This window comes from Lissotriton vulgaris, chromosome 9 (assembly GCF_964263255.1).
Source record: "Lissotriton vulgaris chromosome 9, aLisVul1.2, whole genome shotgun sequence".
Lineage (NCBI taxonomy): Eukaryota > Metazoa > Chordata > Amphibia > Caudata > Salamandridae > Lissotriton > Lissotriton vulgaris.
Genome location: NC_141697.1, coordinates 1217681638 through 1217704560, shown reverse-complemented (window position 1 = coordinate 1217704560; position 22923 = coordinate 1217681638). Strand labels below are relative to the sequence as shown.

Sequence of the window (22923 nt, the reverse complement as noted above, 5' to 3'; positions counted from 1 at the left end):
AACGTACTGTCTCTAGTAGAAATAATACAACTATCTCTTCAACAAAGGCTCCAGCCTGTTTACGTGCGGGTCGGAATTACAAGTTTGGTTTTATTTAACGCATCCGATAATTAAAAGATGTATTAAAATCCTCAACCTCTGATAAATTTCAGCAGGTCATATGTGCCATACCATGAAAATGTTGGTGCCTTGAAAACCAAAATCTGCATCTTACTCTCGAGAAGTTCCTAATAGGTGTTACTTATCGTGCACGATAAATGATGTACCCCATGAGATCGTTCTTTATCAGGAGCAATATATGGCACCTAAACAGAAATTCAGGGCCTTTGACTGAAGCTTCAACCTCCAAGTGTCAGAGGGCCTGAGTTCCAAGGTATGACACACACCTGCACATGGTTGAACTTCACTCCTGTTTACCTACATCACAAAACCCTCCAACTTACACTTGTGTACTTGATCCAGGGCGAAGTCAACAAGGGTGAACTAATGCTTGTCACTCAAAAAGCTCACGGTTGTATATTTTATTAATCGTACACTTGCAATGTCTGCACATTGTGTAGAGCATGCCCCATTTAAAAAAAACGGAAAAAACCTGAAATTTACTCCTGGAGGTTTCCTTTTAAATTTGCAGCAAATTTCTCAATTTTGGCCGCTTGTTTCCAGGAATACACCGGACAGGTTGTGATGGTCAGAGGATTCTAGGCATAACCTTGAAAAAATGTGTGAATAGCCACTTACAACAACTCAAAGCCATTCAGTCCAAATGTGTAACTGTAGCTAGTGTACATTCACGCTTGTTCTAAAGTACCAGATTAACGCAATATTTGTTCCTGGAAGAGCCCTTTGCCCTCAACCACCACCTCCAATTTTGGGAGTGGTCACTTTCCATTTGCACCCCAAAAATGGATATAATTGTGCCCTTGACAGGCATAAACCTCCGACTGCTGCCAGGTGGGAGTGCGCCAGGGTAATGTTAGTTGATAACCACAAACAAGTGTGTTTGGTGGTGTTTACACAATTTCAAGTGCATTATCCCCCTAAACACCCATTTCCGGCCTCTGGGAGAAGTTTTACTCAAACAAACTAGTGTGTGAGAGTAAAATCTTTTTACGAGTGCATATCTGCGTTTTTGTATCACAAATGTTTTGTAAAATGTGACTTTACATTTGTAAAAAGTCTCATTCCAGCCTGTTAGTGGAATTAGAGCGAATGTCTTTTTTGACCTCTAATGCTTTTTGGTTTCATCTTCTGTGTGTTTTTTTGCCTTTCCAATTTAATTTATTTTCTCTTTAGTGCCTCTATTCAATGACAATTCTTTGTGAAAAGTGAGGTCATTTCCAACACTTTCAGAAGCACTTAAATGTGAGCTTTAACTAGATGCAACCTAGATGTGCTACGATGTTGGAAATGCATTAATACATACTCACTATATTCAGAATGAGTTGGTGACCCGAATTTGCATGCACTATTCTTGACCCCCGTTCCCACAGCGTCCCTAGGAACGCTCAGTGGTGTAACTCTAGTTAAGAGCGCGACTCGTAAAAGTGCAGAGGCAACACACACACTTGTCCATACATCATATTTGCATTAGTGTGTACAGCTCAGTACAGCCACCACTCTACACTACCAGTATCTATCCTACCACACAAAGGTATTGTCAGCCATCGACCTACTCTTCAGTCCTGTAGAGTGCCAGGGCATGCCCAGTGAAATCGATGACATCCGGTCCCAGATCGAACTTCCGGTACACCTCCCTCATCGTCGTGCGCTTCGGATCGATGTCCTGGTGAGTCCTGGGGTCCTGCTCCTCGAAATTCACCACAAAGAGCAGGAACTTGCGGAATCGACGCTTTTCGAAAATGCCCATTAGATCTGGAAGAAAAGGGTAAAGGTATGTTCACAGCCAGCAGGCCTTTTCAGTGAGAGAAATGCAAACATTTGGAGTTAAACACTATAGCGCCCAAAGTGCAATGTTATTGCAGTGTACTTGTGTTTTAGGCACACGGCGATACCCAGTGCCCTAAGTGCACAAGCAGCAAAGCTGCTGAGGCACCCTGGAAAGATATTGCTTGAAGTGCTGAGGTTGTTGTGTTTCTAAGGTTTCAGGCAGGTATCTTCTTAAACCCTCAGGTATTGTTGCACCCATGTGCTCAGCCCATAGAGTGTCCAAAGGACAGTCTCCCATTAGTGCACTGAGGCAGATACCTGTCTGAGTTTTTGGAAAGGGTAGTGTCCAATGTGCTCATATATGCATGAAATAGTGTAGAATTCTAAGTCCTTGCAACAACACCATTACAGGCTTCATTGCGCCCCTAGCCTTAGACTTCAAGGATAACGTCTTCCTTGGTGACCTAAATCTCCACATTGACGACCCCAACAACAACAACACCACCACACACCTCCTCGACAGTATGAGCAACCACAGACTGACCCAGATTGTCCACAACCCTACACACACCGCAGGACACACCCTGGACCCAATCGTCACCTCCAGCAACGGTGCAAAATACAGCCATGTCACAGAACTCACATAGACTGACCACTCCATCGTCCACTTCAACCTCTCCCAGTGCCCCCCACCGAAGGTGGGACAAAATGTCAGAGACCAGCTGGACGGTTGCCCTCAACACCTCCAATCCCATTACCGCCACCAAACTCGAACAAGGAGTTAAGAACTTCAATGCCTGGATCACCAATTGCACCAACATTATCAACCTCATCAAGAGCAACACCCAGAGAAAACTCTCCACAAAAGCCAGATGGTACACTCAAGAACTCAGAACAGCCAAATGTGACAACAAACAACTGGAGAGGAGATGGCGCAGCAGCAAGGACAACTCTGACAGAGCAGCGCTCAAGACCTCCCTCAACCTCTGCCTCCGCCTGCTGAGCGAAACAAAGAAGACAGCCCTTGTTGCACACATGCAAATAAGATAAACAAAACAGAAGCTTTTTTGTAAGAGAAATGCTGCTGCTTACCAGAAGCCAGAGCCTCTGCCTCTGTTGAAGGCACCTTATGAATCTTTCCAGATTTGTATACGAAACTGCCTTCGACCACTTTAAAATCCAAGTAGCGTGTCACTTCCGTGTATAGCAGCATCTTCACTAACTGGCCTGAAGGAAGCAAAAAGGGTGGGATGCCATGGAAGAGAAAAACATTTATTTCAAAAGAGGCAAACTATCTAGAGTATCAATTTTAATTTCCTAGTTTTAAGTTAAGACGAGATTAAATAAAAAAACAGACTAACAAGTTTTATTTGTTATATAATGTTTTTTTACAAGTCAGGTACATAAATAAACAAACAAGAACATTGAGTGTGTTAGAAAGCAGTCTTGTGACACCTTGTACTACAATCATTTTCATCATATTTGCCTCTTTCCAATTGTCAGTCATAGAAATTACATATCGGTTGTAGTCGATTAATGCTATAGAATCTTTGGGTACGGTCACACAAGACTGCCATTACTCTCCCGGTCATAAAAGACTTGCAGTGCCTAGTACTGTTGGGAGTGGAGCATACCTTTCATATAAAGAACAGTCCGGTGTTTGTTGCTTTGTTTGTTTCTCTATGACTACTCTGATAGTATGCATGCTATTCTCATATTCATTCCATCCAGAATCAAATGCAATCGTTGTGCGAAACAACGGTATGCTCAATCAAGTCTTCACTGCAAGGGTATTGGACAAGGATAGTTGTTATATCACAATATATATCAGGTTCAGCGATCTACTCAATAACTTGCTGAGGCCCATATCATAGGGTCACACTCCATACAAACTTATATTTTGCATACAAATGTATTTACCTGACGTGTTGTTTCCTGGATAGGCGGATATGCAAAGTGATTCACTGTGAATCTGATGCAAAATATCCAACAGTTGAGGGGGAAACTAGTTAAGAAGAAGCTAAAGGTGCCTGCAGGCATCACCTACATGTGGGAACATTAGGAGAACTAGTCCAAGAAAGTATTCCATAAAAAGTATGTTTTGGGCCATCAAACAGACTACCTGTTCCAGCTCTTGGGATAGAAACTGTCATGATAGTGGATAAGGTTAAAGAAAAATACAGAGGTGGGCTCAAAAGCAGTAATACAAGGAAATTGAGTTGTACTGCAACAGTTCTTAACACAATTCATGCTTCATCCAAAATGGTGGTCACTGTGGACAAGGATGCCACAAAGTGAAAGTGAAACTAAAACGAAATATTATGAGACTTTGAAATCTCATTTCATGAGATTTTGTTGTACCAGTTGTCTTGAATCTTCAGTATAAAAGGAGAAAACAAAGTGAATCGAATCGCTTCCCAACCTTGCCGCTGGAGTCTTGGAAACCACGGAGATTTGGAGCCATGCTTTATTTTTTATTTTGCCTTGGATAACTGCTTATCCTTCCACTACTACTTGTAATGAGAGTCTGGTGGGAAGGTGTAGCTTCACACATGACTGTCTTTTCTTGACCTTCAATAATCTCTTGCAAGGATTTGCTTGTGCCTCTAATCACTCTATTGAATGAACATTGCTAACTGAGACTCATTTTATAAGAAGTCAAAGACTGAGCTTTCTGCCTATTGTGTGAAATTTATTTACTAGGTTGTACGGGTTGTTAACTCACTCCCTGTGATACTGTGACATTTAATTTGTTTTTTTCAAGAGAGTGTTAGAAATAGGATGATTTTTTTCATACACATTTTAATCCTCTCTTAGAGGCTGCCAGCATAAAAAGTAATCACTGTAATATTTTTTGTTTATAAATACACTTACATGTTATTAGAAATTTAAGGCGATTAGATGAGAAAGACGTGTTTGTACATCAGATATTAGTTTGCCTTAAAACAAAGTGATATTAGAACCTAGTTTATAAGAGTAGTAAAAAGCTGATCAGTTTCATTTTCTTTTTTAGACCAGAACACAGACATTGCGCTTACTGAAACCTGTCTTATGTGAAGATAACCTTGTACCAGTTACTTTTCTCGCTTAACCCATTCCCCTTTCCCCCAGGGTATTCAGGATTCACATTGAATTCATGTGGGTCTGGAGTGACTTTTGGAAGAGTTGGAGCAAGCATCAGTGTATTCATAGTACCTCCGCAGAACAAAGGCTTCTGGTAAGTCCCCAGAGTTCAAGAAACACTTGCAATGTAATGCTGCGCCTTTGCCTGGTGCTAAGAAACCACAATGTTGTCAATTGAGCACTTTAAGAAGCATCACATAGCTGATTCCTTTTAGCATCCACTCCTACATTCCACTGATGAAAACGTGCCTCCAGATTAGACTAATACATTCCTTTCTTGTTCTGAGGTTCTCCCATGAAAAAATCAGCCAAACTGAGATAGACTATCCAATGGGATGGGCTGTTGAGTCTCCAGTTTCTGCTCCAGACTAACCCGACCAAATTCTGATTTGGTGCAACAAGCGACTTCAATTTCTGATTCTGCATCCACAGCACCACTGAATCACCAACAGTGAAAGATTCAATTCTTTTGCAAGAAGTTGTAATATAAAAAGTTGATCCAAAACCTTAGGAAATTAAACTTTTTCTTTTTCCATCTCTTTTGGTAAGGTCTGCATCTAGTGTCCGTAGAAGGACATTTAGAGGGTTGATAACCTGTTGCTTGTGTCATAATAGGTACATTCCCCCACCATGGTCATATATTTGGTTTTTCACAGGCAGTTCCTCCTTTCTTTTGTGGAATGGTATGGGGATTATCATCTTAACGATGGTGCTTGAGCACTATCTTCTGGGATACACTTCCCTGTCTCCTGTTGTACAACAGCTGCAGTCACATTCTTCACATTGTCTGGCAAGGAGCTATCATGCTGTAATAATTACTTTATGAACTTTATTTCGGCTTACGAGCCGTAAAAGCACATAGAATAAAACATACAAAAAACATTTGACATTTACAGTATAAATGTACACAATTTAATACAATAACATTACCAGTAAACAGAGTATGGATTTAATGCAATTTGTTTGGGGTTGCTTAATATCTCCATAGGTTTAAATGAATTGTTATCATAATTGCAAATCCAGCTATCCTAAAGCTAAGCAAATGTGGCTTTCTAAGCAATAAAATAGGCTACTCACCTGCTAAAAGGTTAAAAGAATATAAAACTCTAATCTTAATCCTATTATACAACAAGTATTTCCCTTCCTATTCTCCAACAATTGTACAGCTGCCATGTTACTGTTCGCCACTTATACAAGTTTCTTATAAGGGATGCTTAACAATTCAATTTCAAAAACTTTATTCGACAGCAAGTCATAAAAGCAATTTTTACATCCTATCCTACACAATAAATACTACAACAATATTAAATCATTATCTTTTAAAAACTCATTAAACATGGTGCTGTCTATTTACAGATTTAAATACATATAATCAAAACAGGTCAACAATATCAATTATTTCATCAGACAGCGTCTAGCTGTTGTAAAGTGCGGGTGCATATGGTCCATGACCAACCTAGGAATTTTGCGACAGAGATTGCCAGGTAAGGTGTACAGTCCGATTCCAGTATTCTTAGCGCCTCTATGCACCTGCGCGTTCCTAGATTTAAGCACGCTGGTTTTATCCATTTACGTTGTGGATTAACATATAGGGGGCAAACAAACAGTATATGGGCCGTGTTCTCTGTTAAATCTTTGCAATGGGGACATTTATCATCCTGGTTTACTGACCATTTGCGGGTAAACGCCTTTGTAGGAAGCGTCCCGATTCTAAATTGGAAATACAGTTTTCTATCAAATGACCTTTCAATAATGTCCCAGTAATGCTCGCAAAATGGTACAGATTTAATGTTCAAATAACGTCCTGTTAAGTTTGAATTAGTACCTGTGCATTGAGTGGACGACCATACCATTTCCCAATACAGCTTCTTTAGTGTAGCCTTTGGTGGAAAGCTTTCAACATTAGACGAATTCCACAGATGGTCTAATTCCAGCTTACTAAGCAACCCTCTTATTTCTTTTAACCACGAGATCGAATGAAAGCGATCTGCCCTGATGATGTCTTTTAGGGCAGTTGCATAATGCACAAGTTCAGGGGTGGTCATAATGCGTCTCCAGTATAGTAAGGGACGTAGCCGTGCCAAGTCCTTGATGTTTTTCCTGCCTAGATCATATGCTAATGCTACGGTAGGAGTACTTTGGGGAACCCCAATCAGACGGCGAAAAAAACTATTTTCCGCCAATGTTAGTTGTTTCAAGTTGGAGAAACCCCAAAGTTCCGAACCGTATAGGGAGGCACTGATCACCTTCATGTTATAAATTTCTAGGGCAGGGGTGATGGGCTTGGTCAGTGAGGCTTTGTGTTTATGGGCCACTACACCTGCCAATTGGTGAAATTTTAAGACAGCCATGTCAATATGATTTTTCCAGCTCAGGTTACTTTGGAGGTTTATTCCCAAGTACGTGAAAGCATCAACCTGTTCTAAGGGGATACCGTTAAAATTTATAGAGCCCCTGAAGATGTTCCGCTGGTTCAAGCACATGAACTTGGTTTTGGATGTATTTATCTCAAGTCCATGTGCTTTGCAGAACTCACCGAAGCATTAACTGCCTTCTGGAGCCCACTTGGTGTGCGGGAAACTATGAGCGTGTCGTCCGCAAACATGAGAACAGGCACACGCGCCCCTGCCAGGATCGGTGCATCGGTGGGAGAGCGACTTAGGTGGTTAACAATGCCATTGATGTAAATGGAAAACAATGTCGGTGCCAAGACACACCCCTGCCGCACCCCACGTTCGACAGGGAATGTGTCAGTCACCTCATCCTGGGCACCCCACCTGATTCTAGCGTAGTTGTTCTCATGTAAGCGAACGAGTAGCGTCAATAGTTCCGGGGCCATCCCAGCTTCGGCAAGCACCCCCCAAAGCTTAGAACGGGGAACTAAATCAAAAGCTGATTTTAAATCTACAAATACAGCATAAAGGGTACCATTAGTTAGCATCACGTTCCTCCAGTAAAGGGCTATGAAAAAAAAGACCTGATCAACTGAACTTGTACAAGGACGAAACCCAGCTTGATAGGGGGATAAAATATCGTTTTCATCAATCCAGGTTTGTAATTTGTTTTGAACTAGACGACCTATTATCTTTTGAGCAGAGTCCATAAGACTAATAGGTCTATAGTTGCTAGGTAATGATTTGTTTCCCTTTTTAAAAACTGGAATTATTTCCGCACCCTTCCAAGAGGTCGGTATTGGTGCACCTCTGGACACAGAATTAGCTAGCCACTCAAAGTACTGACACCAGGATGGTCGATCACTTAAGAACACATCTGCGGGTATGGCATCCATTCCTGGAGCACGGCCCCCTGTCACACAATCCAGCGCTATGCTGACATCTTTTATGGTGAATAATTGACGTTGGTAGAAAACTGTAGGGGGTAGGGTACACTCTCCTTCAGTTGACGCACGGGTGAATTGTGGTCTAAAGAAATCAACCCATTGGTTTTGAGCTACGTTGTTTTGTGGGGGTTGTGCCACCCCTCCTCTATCCCATTTAACCAGGGCCCAAAATTGGCTCTGGTTCCTTGCGTCACAGGCGGATTCAAGATCACGCCAGTGGGCCTCGTCCCACTTTTTCTTAGCCTCTTTTTGGACCTTCCTGTAAGTATCTCTCGCTTTTCTTACGCCTAAAATATTTTTATTTCTAAGTTCAGTACTAAGGTTCTGGCGGGCTTCTCTACAGATCTTATCGTACCATCCTATTTTAGACAATTTGTTGTGGACCTTTCCTGGTTTCTTCTCCTTCTTAAAAAACTCCTGGAGCTTAGTAAAGAAAATCGTATGGGCGTCAAGCATGATTTCAGGGAAGTTTTGCTTATTAATGTGTGATTTAATCTCAGCCACTTCTTCTAGCACCACTTTTTTGAGCTCCTCTAACCTCTCTGTGTTCTCAATGAGTCTACCCCATTTTATGTGGCGCTGGTTGTTCGAGGCTACAATATCTAGGGTAATTTTACCACTCCCCTGATTTGGTTTTCTTGACCCTGCATTTGCTTTAAAAGCCATACAGAGAGGGTTGTGGTCACGCTCTATCCGGGTTTTAACTACCATGTCAATCAACCTATACCATATTCTAATATCCACTAGGATGTAATCAAGCTCATGATCAAGAGCGGTTTTTACTTCTGATGTTTTACCACCCGCTACTCCCCTGGCATAGAAGAGTAACTGTTAATATGTTGTCTAGTGGAGAGCTCCTTTGTTGAATAATTCTACAGCATAAATTTTGGCGGACCCAGATTGTCAGGCCCCCTGCGGGACGACCCTTAAGATTTTTTATGGCTGGAATATGAACATTGAGGTACCCTAGGTGGTATGTTGGGATAACTGACCATGTTTCCTGGAACAGTAGAATATCAAATTGGTCTATAAATGTACACCATTCTGGTGATAGCAGCTTGTTAGTGATTCCAGCAATGTTACAGGAAAGAAAGGACAGCCCTATCTCTGCTGTTTCATCTACCGTTGTGACTAGGGGGGCCTGGGGTGGGAAATTACCTGGAGGATCATCCTCCAACCTTATTGCTGATTCTAAATTAGTATGGTGGTGGCATAAAGGTTCGAGTGCAGATGCAACTAGGCCAAGAGCAAGACATGGTTCTACCATAGAGGGGACTAACTGTGGCTCCGGGTATTTGTTCTCATATTTATTACTTAAAGTAGATACTTCCTCTGCCCTTTTCCCTGAAATCAAGGAAATGACATTTGTGAGACCAGTCCCCCTCTCTATGGGAGTATCAATATGTTTTAACTCAGCTAGTTCATAAAACACTACAATGTCAGTCGATATTAGTCAATCACATTCATTCAGGTCTGACAGTGCCCCAAATCTATTATCAAGATTAATTTCCCATTCACTAGATTGGGGGACCCTACCCCACTTATGTGACACCAAGTTCCACTTGGTCTTTAAAATGCTCGGATTCCCTATTTTACCACTGTGATAGAAAAAGTCCAAAGTTAACGGAATGATGTCTGTGCTCCTACGTTGTGGAGGAAAGAGGTTCCTCAAAACCTCAGGAAGTACTTCTGGGTTTAAAAAATGCAAAACTACACAGTCACCTTTAAATTTTTTTGCATTTTTTAGCACCATTCCCTATCCAATCCACCCTTCTTGCCATAGTGATTTCCTCAGCTAATTGCTGTCTACCGCAAGGGGATATTGACATATTGTTGGATAACCAGTGAAAAGCTTTGCTAATCAAAGAAGCAGTAGATTCCACTTGGCCCGGCTTTAAAGGAGGTACATTTGCCAGAACTAAGACTAGGGGGGAGGCCTCTACAATAAGTTGAACCGGGCCTTTCTCAATGCCTATACCTGTGGATTTGGGTGGGAGGGCTTCATTATTTGATCCCTGGATGTTGTTGGGTACACGATGATGGGACGTATGGGGAATTGGGGCCGCTTTATTCCTGCCCTCTATCCCTACGCCTGGTGTATTTAAAGTATTTACTATAGGTTCAGCTCTGCTTGGGGCTGGAGTTGGTATATTGCCCACCTCTTCCACTGTCTTATTTATTATTCCCCCTAGCCTATTTACCTCTGCTGTTAGATGATCGATTTTGGCTATCAGCGGTTTAACAATACTTTTAATCTTAGAATCAATCATGCTCACAAGTTGTTTGATTTGATCATCCTCCAGTGTCACCTTCCCACCAAACTCCCCTGTTGCAACTTTTGTGGTCATAGTTTTAGGAGGAGAGGCAGTCCTTTTCCTGCTAGAGCGTAACCCACCACGTTTGTTTTGGCCCTTTCTACATGTTTTAACTGCTCTTGTTGCTGGCATGGACACAGGGGAAGGGGAGGGGGAATTTTCTGGAGTCATGTTAGATTGATCTAAAGAATCATTGACCAAATTAATAGCAGTAGGGATAGTTTGGTCAAGGATGACATCCGGGGGGAATACATTATCTGGGGTGTCACTACAGTGTACCTGTATCGGAACATCGACCAGGTTTAGTTCTGGTGAGGAGTTCTGTGTAGGGATTATGGGTGTGGAGCTCAAGCCCAATTATATCCTTCTTGTACTGTTTATTTTACTCACTACCTGTACTAGGTAGTTATCCATAGTGTTAGAAGCGGAGGATGACTTTTGTTTGGACATATTACACTCAATAAGATGGTAACACAGTTACACAGGAGGCTCAGGGGAAAACAGAAATTAACAAATAGAAGTGGAACACAGCACGTACAATACTCGAGGGTAATAGCAACAATAAGTCTTACGATCAAGGAGCCGCGGGGGAAAAGCGAAGACAACGAGTAGGGAACCAGGCCCAGTCCAGTCACGGTCAGTCTCGGACTGTCTCAGACTTGACGCCCTTTGTCCGGGCTTCGTCCCGAGCTGCGTCCCGCACACGCGTCCCGCACACGCGTCCCGCTAACGCGCGGTAGGCCAGCCTAAAATACAGGAAACAGGCTGAAGGGGAGGAGACACAGGAAGAGGCGGCAGGTGTGCGGGATGTGAAGAACGCACTGCCTGGTGGGCCTCGCAGTCCCGGTCTCCTGCTGGTAGGCAAAGTAGGCAAAGTTCCAACACGCAATCACTGTCCCAGCAAAAGGCAGGTCACCTCCAATTCAAAACGGCAAGGCAACGATCCAGAAATCGACTGCAAGCGGCAACTGCGGAGCAGGGGCGCAAGTCATGTTTTAACGGGCCAGGTAGCAGGAGCAGCAGAGGGGAGGAGACACGGGAAGAGGCGTCAGGTGTGCGGGATGTGAAGAACGCACTGCCTGGTGGGCCTCGCAGTCCAGGTCTCCTGCTGGTAGGCAAAGTAGGCAAAGTTCCAACACGCGATCACTGTCCCAGCAAAAGGCAGGTCACCTCCAATTCAAAACGGCAAGGCAACGATCCAGAAATCGACTGCAAGCGGCACCTGCGGAGCGGGGGCCGAAAGTCATGTTTTAACGGGCCAGGTAGCAGGAGCAGCAGAGGGGAGGAGACACGGGAAGAGGCGGGAGGTGTGCGGGATATGAAGAACGCACTGCCTGGTGGGCCTCGCAGTCCAGGTCTCCTGCTGGTAGGCAAAGTAGGCAAAGTTCCAACACGCGATCACTGTCCCAGCAAAAGGCAGGTCACCTCCAATTCAAAACGGCAAGGCAACAATCCAGAAATCGACTGCAAGCGGCACCTGCGGAGTGGGGGCCGCAAGTCATGTTTTAACGGGCCAGGTAGCAGGAGCAGCAGAGGGGAGGAGACACGGGAAGAGGCGGCAGGTGTGCGGGATGTGAAGAACGCACTGCCTGGTGGGCCTCGCAGTCCAGGTCTCCTGCTGGTAGGCAAAGTAGGCAAAGTTCCAACACGCGATCACTGTCCCAGCAAAAGGCAGGTCACCTCCAATTCAAAACGGCAAGGCAACGATCCAGAAATCGACTGCAAGCGGCACCTGCGGAGCGGGGGCCGCAAGTCATGTTTTAACGGGCCAGGTAGCAGGAGCAGCAGAGGGGAGGAGACACGGGAAGAGGCGGCAGGTGTGCGGGATGTGAAGAACGCACTGCCTGGTGGGCCTCGCAGTCCAGGTCTCCTGCTGGTAGGCAAAGTAGGCAAAGTTCCAACACGCGATCACTGTCCCAGCAAAAGGCAGGTCACCTCCAATTCAAAACGGCAAGGCAACGATCCAGAAATCGACTGCAAGCGGGATGCTTAACTTGTACCTTATTCTCCACTCACTCATCAGAAACCAAGAGAGACCAAAGATTGACAACCTGTCGTATCTCAGAATCCTCAGTGCTTCCTTATGTTCCCTAATAATTACTGCTTATTCATTACTTGGTGGCATTTTGGGGACAGGGTTCTATATCAGATTTTGGGATCAAAGGGGGTGGTCTAAATACCACAGGGCAGATTTACAAGCCTCTTGCGCCTCTTTTACGCCGCCGTTGCATCACTTTTGTGACGCAGCGGCGGCGCAAAAGATGCGCCATGGCGCGGGGTATTTACAACGTGACGCATCTGGGAGATGCATCACGTTGTAAAGCCCTGCTCCAGAAGGAGGCGTTCCTGCGCAGGGGGGGCGTTCCAGCGCAGGAACGCCTCCTAAAAGTGGCTGAGTGAAATCTACAAGATTTCACTCAGTCACTTTTACGGCCATGCTGCGTCAAAACCCTGCGCCTGCTTGAAGCAGGCGTAGGGATTGATGCTGCCTTGTAAGAATAGGGCCCCCCAGAGCATTGCTGGAGCTGGGTCGAGCTTGCGACGCAACTCCAGCAATGCGCCGCCTTTACAGCACAGATGCGTGACGCATCTGTGCCGTTTTTGCCCCATGGTGCGCTGCATTGTAAATGCGGCGCATCCATGGTGGCAGAGGCATGGCGCACAATAAGTGGGGCATCCCTGCTGATATGCAGGGATGCGCCACTTATTGTAAATCTGCCCCACATGTACAAAACATTTAATTGGCGGACATTATTATTCCAGGTTCTTTTGCAAGTCTGTGGGTCATCAAAGCAGTCAAACAGCTCCTAGATGGTTTGAATGCCTATGGTTCTCTAGACAATGAAGACCCAGGGGTGTAACAAACACCCCCGCAGCCCCCGTGGTGCGGGGGGGCCCCCAGTCTTCAGTACATGAAGGGGGCCCCCTCAGCTCATGGTAGAGAGCTGTGAGTGAATTTCTCTCAGGCAGGTGCAGTCTGCAGCCTGCACTGAGCTCCTGCTGACCCCGGACTGAAGAGGAACAACTTACATTGTTTATTTTCAGTCAGAGAGCCCAGGCCCGGAAAAAGGATGGTGGGTGGGGGCCCCAGAGAGCAAGAGGCAGCACAGATCACTGCTCAGGACCCTGACAAGGGTGGAAGTGGGGCCCTCAGAGACAGCATTCCCCACAGGGCACAGCCTCTGAGAAGGGAGAGGACAAGGATGGGGTGGGGGCCCCATAGACAGCATTCTCCATAGGGCAATGCTCATATGAGAAGGGACGAGGCAGGAAAATGGTGCCCTCAGGTAAGCACTTTTGTTAGAACGCACACTACTTTGTGAGAGAGAGTGGAGAGAGAGAGTGGAGACAGTGAGGAGATTGGAGAGTGAGTGGAGAGAGAGAGTGCAGAGAGAGTGGAGAGAGGGAGTGAAGAGTGGGAGTTGAGAGAGTTGAGAGAGTGGAGAGATTGGAGAGAGTGGAGAGAGAGTGGAGCGAGAGAGAGTGGAGAGAGAGTGGAGAGAGAGTGGAGAGAGTGGAGAGATTGGTGAGAGTGGAGAGAGTGAGGAGAGAGAGTGGAGAGAGTGGAGAGAGAGTGGAGAGAGAGAGAGTGGAGAGAGAGAGTGGAAAGAGAGTGGAGAGAGAGTGGCGGGAGACAGTGAAGAGAGAGAGAGTGGAGAGAGAGAGCGTGGAGAGAGAGTGGAGAGAGAGTGGAGCGAGAGAGAGTGGAGCGAGAGTAGAGAGAGAGTGGAGAGAGAGAAAGTGGAGAGAGAGAGACAGTGGAGAGAGAGTAGAATGAGAGAGTGGAGAGATAAAGTGGAGAGAGACTGGAGAGAGTGGAGAGAGAGAGAGAGTGGATAGAGAAACAGTGGCGAGAGAAACAGTGGCAAGAGAGTAGAGAGAGAGTGGAGGGAAACAGTGGGGAGAGAGTGGAGAGAGAGAGAGAGAGAGTGGAGAGAGAGAGAGGGTGGAGAGAGAGAGAGTGGAGATAGAGAGAATGGAGAGAGAGTGGAGAGAGAGAGAGAGAGAGAGAGAGTGGAGTGAGAGAGTGGAGAGAGAGTGGGGTGAGAGTGGAGAGACAGCAAGTGGAGAGAGACACTAAAGAGAGAGACAGTGGAGAGAGATTGGAGAAAGAGAGTGGAGGGTGACAGTGGGGAGAGAGAGAGTGGAGAGAGATTGGAGAGAGTGTAGAGACAGTGGAGAGACAGTGGAGAGAGAGACAGTAGAGAGAGTGGAGAGAGAAAGAGAGTAGAGAGAGAGAGAGAGAGAGTAGAGAGAGACAGTAGAGAGAGAGAGTGGAGAGAGAGAGTGGGGAGAGAGAGAGTGGAGAGAGAGAGTGGAGAGAGAGAGAGACAGTGGAGAGAGAGTGGAGAGAGTAGAGAGAGAGTGAAGAGAGAAAGAGAGAGATAGTGGAGAGGCAGAAAGTGGAGCGAGACAGTGGAGAGAGAGTGGAGAGAGTAGAGAGAGAGAGTGGAAAGGTTAGAGAGTGGGGGAAACAGTGGAGAGAGAGTAGAGAGAGAGAGAGAGAGAGTGGAGAGACAGTGGTGATAGAGGGTGGCGTGAGAGTAGAGAGAGAGAGTAGAGAGAGAGAGAGAGTGGAGAGAGAGAGAATGGATAGAGAAACAGTGGAGAGAGAAACAGTGGCAAGAGAGTAGAGAGTGGAGAGAGAGAGAGAGAGAGAATGGAGAGAGAGTGGAGAGAGAGAGAGTGGAGTGAGAGAGTGGAGAGAGAGAGAGAGTGGAGAGAGAGAGTGAGTGAAGAGAGAGAGAGAGTAGAGAGAGAGAGAGTGGAGCAAGAGAGAGTGGGGAGAGAGAGTGGAGAGAGAGACAGTGGAGAGAGAGAGTGGAGAGAGAGTAGAGAGAGAGTGGGGGGAGAGAGAGAAAGAGAGTGGAGAGACAGTGGTGATAGAGGGTGGAGTGAGAGTAGAGAGAGAGAGTGGAGAGAGAGAGAGAGAGAGTGAGTGGAGTGAGAGTAGAGAGAGAGTGGAGAGACAGTGCATAGAGAAACAGTGGAGAGAGAGTAGAGAGAGAGTTGAGATACAGTGGTGATTTAGAGCACTCAATGATCTTTGTAACACCCATGCGATATCTGACTGTTGGGAGATGCAACACCCAACCGACCCTGGGTATACTTTTTTTTCACATCCCCATTCCAAATTTGCTAGATTAGATTATTTTCTTGTGTCTGATGTAATTATCTCTCACTGTTCGATAGCCAGATTACCAAGAGTCTTTTCCGACCACAACCCTTTAATTATTAATATGGATTTGGGGGATCTGCATAGACCCCGCAGCAATTGGACATTTGAAAGGGCTCTTCTGGCCAACGTAAAATACTGTAACCTTATGGAAAAATGGATCCCTGACTTCTTAAAATATAACCTAGGGAGTGCTCCCCTAGAGGTGGTCTGGGACACATTAAAGGCCGGTGTAAGGGGAGAAACTCTTAGATTTTCCATCAAACACAACCAGGAAGCAAAACAAGAACTACATGAATTAAATAATAATCTTACTAGCAAAGAGGAAGACCTGATGAAAGCTGTCCAGGGTAATGGTAATGTAGAAGGTGCAGCAAGAAAAGTTGCGATAGCAAGAAATCAAATAACAGAGACATTCACCGCAAAAGCAATAACCAATGCCATCGTGAACAGGGAGAAAATATATGAGCTTAACGAGCAGGTAGGACACCAACTAGCTGTCCGCTTAAGACAACAGATCAGCGACAACACAATCACTAAAATTAGAGACCCAATTAAAGGCCTGACCTGTGATTCTAAAGAGATAAGGGAAGCGTTCCATAGATACTATGAAGATCTGTACACCGAGACAGGGAAAAATCAATACAAAATAGATACATATTTGGATCTTGGTACAGGTTGTCTACTACCCGAAACCGACAAAGACAAACTTGCAGAAACTCCACAATGGCTCGAAATTCTCCTGTCGATAAATAGTCTCCCAACCGGAAAAGCAATGGGCCTAGACGGAATTCCAGTCGAATTCTACGTTAAATTCAACAAACAACTAAAAGAAACCCTAACCAATTTGGTAATTCAGGTATTTAAGGGAGGGCGAGCACCCGAATCATGGAATCAGGCTAAAATCATAGTTTTTCCTAAAAAGAATAAAGATCCAAAGGAACTAGGGGCTTACCGCCCCATTACCCTGATAAATAACGACGCAAAAATATATTCTAAATTACTCGCTAGTCGATTGGCCCCGGTAATCCACAAAATTATTTCCGTAAGACAGCATGGATTTGTTCCCGGTAGATCTACTACTGATCACATTCAGAGGGTGATCACGCTCTTCGACATAGCGGACGTAACAGGAGACCCTATGGCACTTATCCTTTTAGATGCTGAAAAAGCCTTTGATAGGGTCTCCTGGAAATATCTATGGACCGCTATGTCAAGGAGTGGGATTGGGGAGACATTTATCAATGCTATTCGCAAGATGTACTCTAATCCAGAAGCTGTGGTCTCGATAAATGGAGAAAACACAGCCACAATTAAAGTATCAAGAGGTACAAGACAGGGGTGCCCTTGTTCACCTCTCCTATTTGCCATATTCATCGATCCTTTCATCCACAGATTGGAAATGAATACTTCAATAATGCCAATAAGGACTATCAATGGCGAAACAAAGTCTTTAGCATATGCCGATGACATTGCCATAGTTACAGCTGATCCTAAAAAATCAGTAGAGGCAATGGAACTAGAGGCAAACAAATTTGGCGAAATCTCGGGGTATAAATTAAACCAGACTAAAACTCAAATCTTAATCAACAGCAATAGCAATATTGTCGATGAAAGGGTAACGGATAAGGCAATGTATCTCGGTGTCAACCTTACCGCTAATTTAAACAATCTGGTTAAACTTAACATGGCTCCTCTAATGAAACAAACGGAAAAATGCCTAAAAAAAATGCACAATCTACACCTTACAATCATAGGAAGGTGCAATCTAATCAAAATGGTATATCTTCCTAGATTTTTATATTTTTTCAGAACCATTTGCTTGAATTTTGAACCACTTTTATTTAAGGAAATCGATAACATTTTTTCTCGCTTCATATGGAGCTATGGGAAAATACGAAGATCCAATAGATTTATTACCCTACCAAAAGAACGAGGAGGTTTGGCACTCCCAAACCTTAAAACCTACTGGTGGGCGACAATACTTAAGTATAGTAGCCAGCTGCTCAGGAATAATCAGGACGATCGCTTAGAAAGATCTGTTCCCAAACCCCAGGAACTTATTCTTGGCAATCAAGCAAGCGCACACTTGTGGCGACTGACTTATGACTGCCATTTTAAGAAAGTACGCTTCAAAACTTTAAAGGGTATCTACGCTGCCTGGAATGACATCCGTAAACATTTAGGGCTAGGCCGGTACTCATACTATACTACTTTTATAGGCAACAACAACCTCCCGGATATCTTTTCTGACATGTGTATGACACGGTGGACCAGACTTGGTATAATCCAAGTCGGTTCTCTTTATGAGTCAGCTGGTCTGGCCTCATTCGAGTCTCTAAAACACAAATATGGCCTAGAAAATAGGGACTTCTTCAAATATTTACAGGTCAGGGACTATATCATGAAAAAGGGGGGGGGGTAGGGTAGCTCTTCAGAAAAACGAGCTAATAGAATCTATTGTTCATTGTAGCAAAGTAAAAATTGGGGCAATATACACCAAGTTAACCACTGGATTCCCGGATGATATGGACAAACACATAGATAATTGGCAGAATAAACTCGGAATCTCAATTATACCCATCCAGAACGCATTCCAGCTATCCCAATCAATACTAATGTCTTCAAAACTGCAAGCACAATTCTACAAAACTTTTTTTATTCTATACCATACCCCCTATATGCTAGCTAAATGGAGTACAGGTAAAGGGACATTTTGTCCGAGATGCATGATGCCTGAAGTAGATCTAATACATATGTTTGCTACTTGCGGGGCACTATGTACCATCAGACGTGAGATATCCACCTTTTTCTCTGAAATATTTGAATCAGAAATTGTCATTACAACACCGGAAATAATATTGGGGTTTGACAGTGCGAACCACCCAGATAACATGAAGGGACTTCTATTTGTCTCCATGGCGGTGCTTCGAATCTGTCTTGCCTCTTCTTGGCTGGATAATGTCCCCCCATCTTTCCAACAATGGCAGGCCAGATTACTCTCAGCCTATAGCTTGGAAAAAGCAATATACAGCAGGAAGGGTGTCAAAAAGAAAAAGAAGGGTTTAGAAATTTGGTACCCACTTACACAATGGATCGAAGGTCTTGGATAGTAATTTAACTCCATTTTTTTTTTTTTTTTTTTAAATTATATATTTTTTATTTTTTATTTTTTTTATTTATTTTATTTGTATTCATTACTTAAATGCAAATGTTTATAGTCTTGTCTTAAGGGTATAGTTACTCGTCATGTTTAGTTAGTCGATGTTAGGCGATATGATCAATAATATCGTGCAATCATGCCTGTATTTGAGTGGGTGGAGGGTGGGAAAAAAAAAAAAAAAAAGAGATACAGTGGTGATAGAGAGTGGAGTGAGAGTAGAGAGAGAAAGTAGAGAGAGAGAGTGGATAGAGAAACAGTGGAGAGAGAAACAGTGGCAAGAGAGTAGAGAGAGAGTGGAGGGAAACAGTGGGGAGAGAGTTGTGAGAGAGAGAGAGTGGAGAGAGAGAGAGTGGAGAGAGAGAGAGTGGAGATAGAGAGAATGGAGAGAGAGTGGAGAGAGAGAGAGAGTGGAGTGAGAGTGGAGAGACAGAAAGTGGAGAGAGACACTAAAGAGAGAGAGAGACAGTGGAGAGAAATTGGAGAAAGAGAGTGGAGGGTGACAGTGGGGAGAGAGAGAGTGGAGAGAGAGTAGAGAGACTGCCTGACTGACTCAGAGACTGAATACTGACTGGCTGAGAGAATGACTGAAAGAGAGAGAGACTGGCTGACTGAGAGAGAGACTGACTGACTGACAGAAAGAGAGAGAGACTGATTGAGAGAGAGTGAGACTGACTGGCAGAGAAAGAGACTGACTGACTGACTGAGGTAGAGAGATACTGACTGACTGAGAGAGACTGAGAGAGAGAGGCATAGACTGACTGATAGAGAGAGACTGATTGACTGCGAGAGAGACTGACTGAGAGAGAGAGAGGCTGGCTGACTGAGAGAGAGAGACTGACTGACTGAGAGAGACTGAGAGAGAGAGGCATAGACTGACTGATAGAGAGAGACTGATTGACTGCGAGAGAGACTGACTGAGAGAGAGAGAGGCTGGCTGACTGAGAGAGAGACTGACTGACTGACTGAGATGGACTGACAGAGAAAGAGAGAGAGAGAGAGAGAGAGAGAGAGAGAGAGAGAGAGAGAGAGAGAGAGAGAGACTAGCTGAGAGACTGGCTGACAGAAAGGGAGAGACTGACTGACAGAAAGAGAGAGACTGACTGAGAGAGAGACAGACTGACTGAGAGAGAGAGAGAGTCTGAAAAACTGAGAGTGAGAGACTGACTGACTGACAGAGAGAGACTGACAGAAAGAGAGAGAGATAGAGAGACTGAAAGAGAGAGACCGACAGAAAGAGAGGGAGATAGAGAGACTAACAGAGAGAGAGAGAGAGAGAGAGAGAGAGAGAGAGAGAGAGACTGACTGACTGACTGACTGAGAGAGAGAGACTTACTGACTGAGAGAGACTGAATGACAGAGAGAGAGAGAGACTGGCTGACTGAAAGAGAGAGACTGAGGTCAAAGTGTGTATGAAGCTATGCAATGCCTCTTAAGATTTCTATTGTCTGCTAATAAAAATGTATTATCAAAATCTGCTCTTTGTAGTTACATCTGCTTTTGAAATACTACATTGTCGCATTGCCTAATGTTTTGAAACGAGAAGGAGCAGTGGATTCACTTTTGTCAAAACTGAAGGATGAGTGGGCCCGATGTTGTATATCATGACAGGAGTCTGCATCAGGAAACCCACCTAACATTGGGCAAACTTCCCCGGCCTACTGTTGGCAGGGACCCTGTAATGAATGGACCACCACCTATGATAGCCTGCTGGCAGACTAAGCCCAACCTTTAACTCCACCATCCAGTGTTACTTATCACGGCTGTATTGGTGACAGTGGCGTAACAATCGCCCCGCATCCCCTGCAGTATGGCTGGTCAATGGCCTGAGAGCTCTAGACTGGCACGGAGAATGGGAGGGGGCCCCCCTCCATGTAGTTTGCAGGGGGGACCCCTCAAGATTCATTACACCACTTATCTCAACATGGAAACTGATAAAGAGTTGTTTTATTTTCATCTCCATGGAAATCATTACATTTATCAGTCAAACAGTCAACATTCAGTGGAAACACAGTAAGGCTCTTTTCGACTAACAGCTTGAGTAACTTCCAGGAAAACAAACGTCTCTGTTGACATCGACAGAAGATCAGATTCATCTGCAAATGTTTTTTTGCAAAATACTGAATAATTGGCAGTGTCTTAGGTTACAAGACAAAGAACAGATGAATGACCAAAATATTATTTAAACAATATTGTGGTTCCACAATATGGTGTCAAAAATATCATGAAGTTGAAAATATTGAGGGACAGCATATAGATTGTAAGAATATCACCTTTTTATAAATGTATATAATAAAGAAATTTTTCAAAAATATTATTGTATATAATACTGTTTACTTTAATATAGTTGTTTTAATTAATTAAATATATATATATTAGTTTAATATGCTGCTGGTTTTATTACAATAATTGTAGTCTCATATTGAATGTAGTTTGGAAGTAGTTTTACTGTATAATTAAATTTTTTGTTACAATTAATTAGTAGCAGGTTGTTCAGTTTGTAGGTGGATAAGGTGGGAATTTGTTAAAATGATAAATTATTGTTTTTTTATTTTAATTAGATTTTTTATGTTAACTTTGGGGCTCATAAGGATGTCGGTGGGACCAACACCGACATCTGAAGCAGAGGTCAGACCGCCACATTACAATGAGGTTGGTCCAAGCGCATGGGTAAGGGACTGACCGCTGAGGTTCCGACGCCGAATGAAATCACTACAATGAGGAAATGGCCCTTTCCGATGGCCTTTCAATGGTGGTCCGACCGCAGCAGAGTTACTTAAAATGTTAATCAGATAAAACTGAGATTTTTGTCTTTTGAAAGGTGAATACTTTTAATATTGAGGATTGGTAGCCTAAGGGGAGCCTTGATAACAAGCTTACTTTTCGTCGGCAGATTCTCAGTACAACAGCAATGTGTTTTCCTTATTGCATACCTTGAAGACATTTTTTGAACTTTTTCCTTTTGAGGAGAAAACAGTGCATGCACTAATCACTTCCAGAATTGATTACGCCAGCAGCATTTTATCTTGGCCTACCCAAGGCATTGATTCAATAGGCTACAGGTGGTGCAAAATGCTGCTGAATGATTTGTTTTGTACCTTCCTTGTTGGTCTTCGATATTTCGCCATCTTGAACAGCTGCATTGGCTGCCAGTACACAAACATATTCAGTTTAAAACTCATGTTGTGGTAAATAGCATATACTATGAAATTGAGCCGAAATATCTAATAGAAAGATTTCAGCATTACAATCCAAGCTGGCATCTCAGAAACTGTATGGCCAGGCTTTCGAGCTGCCTACATTGAGATAAAAAAGAGTGTGAGGTCATTTATTTCTTGTTTCTAGCAGGAAAATCATGGAATGAGCTTCTTCTATCTTTACACATGATCAGTGATGAATCTCAATTCAGAAAACTTTAAAAGACTTGGGGCCCGATTCACAGAATGAACTTAAGTCTCAATCCTAAACTTACTACTATTATGGTATTCACAGAATGCACTTACTCATTTCGGTATTCACAGAAGGCACTTACTCATTTCGGTATTCACGGAAGTTAGTAGTCCTAACTTTAGGATTCCTAAAGGCCTTCTGTGAATACTGAAAGTCTTAAAAATTGGATTTTTCTCAGCTTAGGAGTCCTAAAGTTAGGAGTCCTAACTTTACTACTACTAAATTGAGAAAAATCCTAATTTTAAGACTTTCGGTATTCACAGAAGGCATTTAGGAGTCCTAAAGTTAGGAGTCCTAACTTTACTACTACTAAACTGAGAAAAATCCTAATTTTAAGACTTATGGTATTCCCAGAAGGCATTTAGGAGTCCTAAAGTTAGGACTACTAACTTCTGTGAATACCGAAATGAGTAAGTGCATTCTGTGAATACCAAAATAGTAGTAAGTTTAGGATTGAGTCTTAAGTTCATTC

General features: G+C 43.7%; 1 protein-coding gene across 1 annotated transcript in view; it reads right to left on the bottom strand.

The window, feature by feature from the left end:
* The window catches only part of LOC147693074 (rab GDP dissociation inhibitor alpha-like), a 61739-nt gene that overhangs the window by 24196 nt on the left and 14620 nt on the right, over nucleotides 1-22923 (bottom strand). The window contains exons 3-4 of the mRNA XM_086936877.1: nucleotides 2980-3114; nucleotides 1674-1872 (exon numbers count right to left, since the gene is read on the bottom strand). Coding sequence (XP_086793003.1) covers nucleotides 1674-1872; nucleotides 2980-3114 — 334 coding nt within the window. The remainder of the gene's footprint in view (nucleotides 1-1673; nucleotides 1873-2979; nucleotides 3115-22923) is intronic.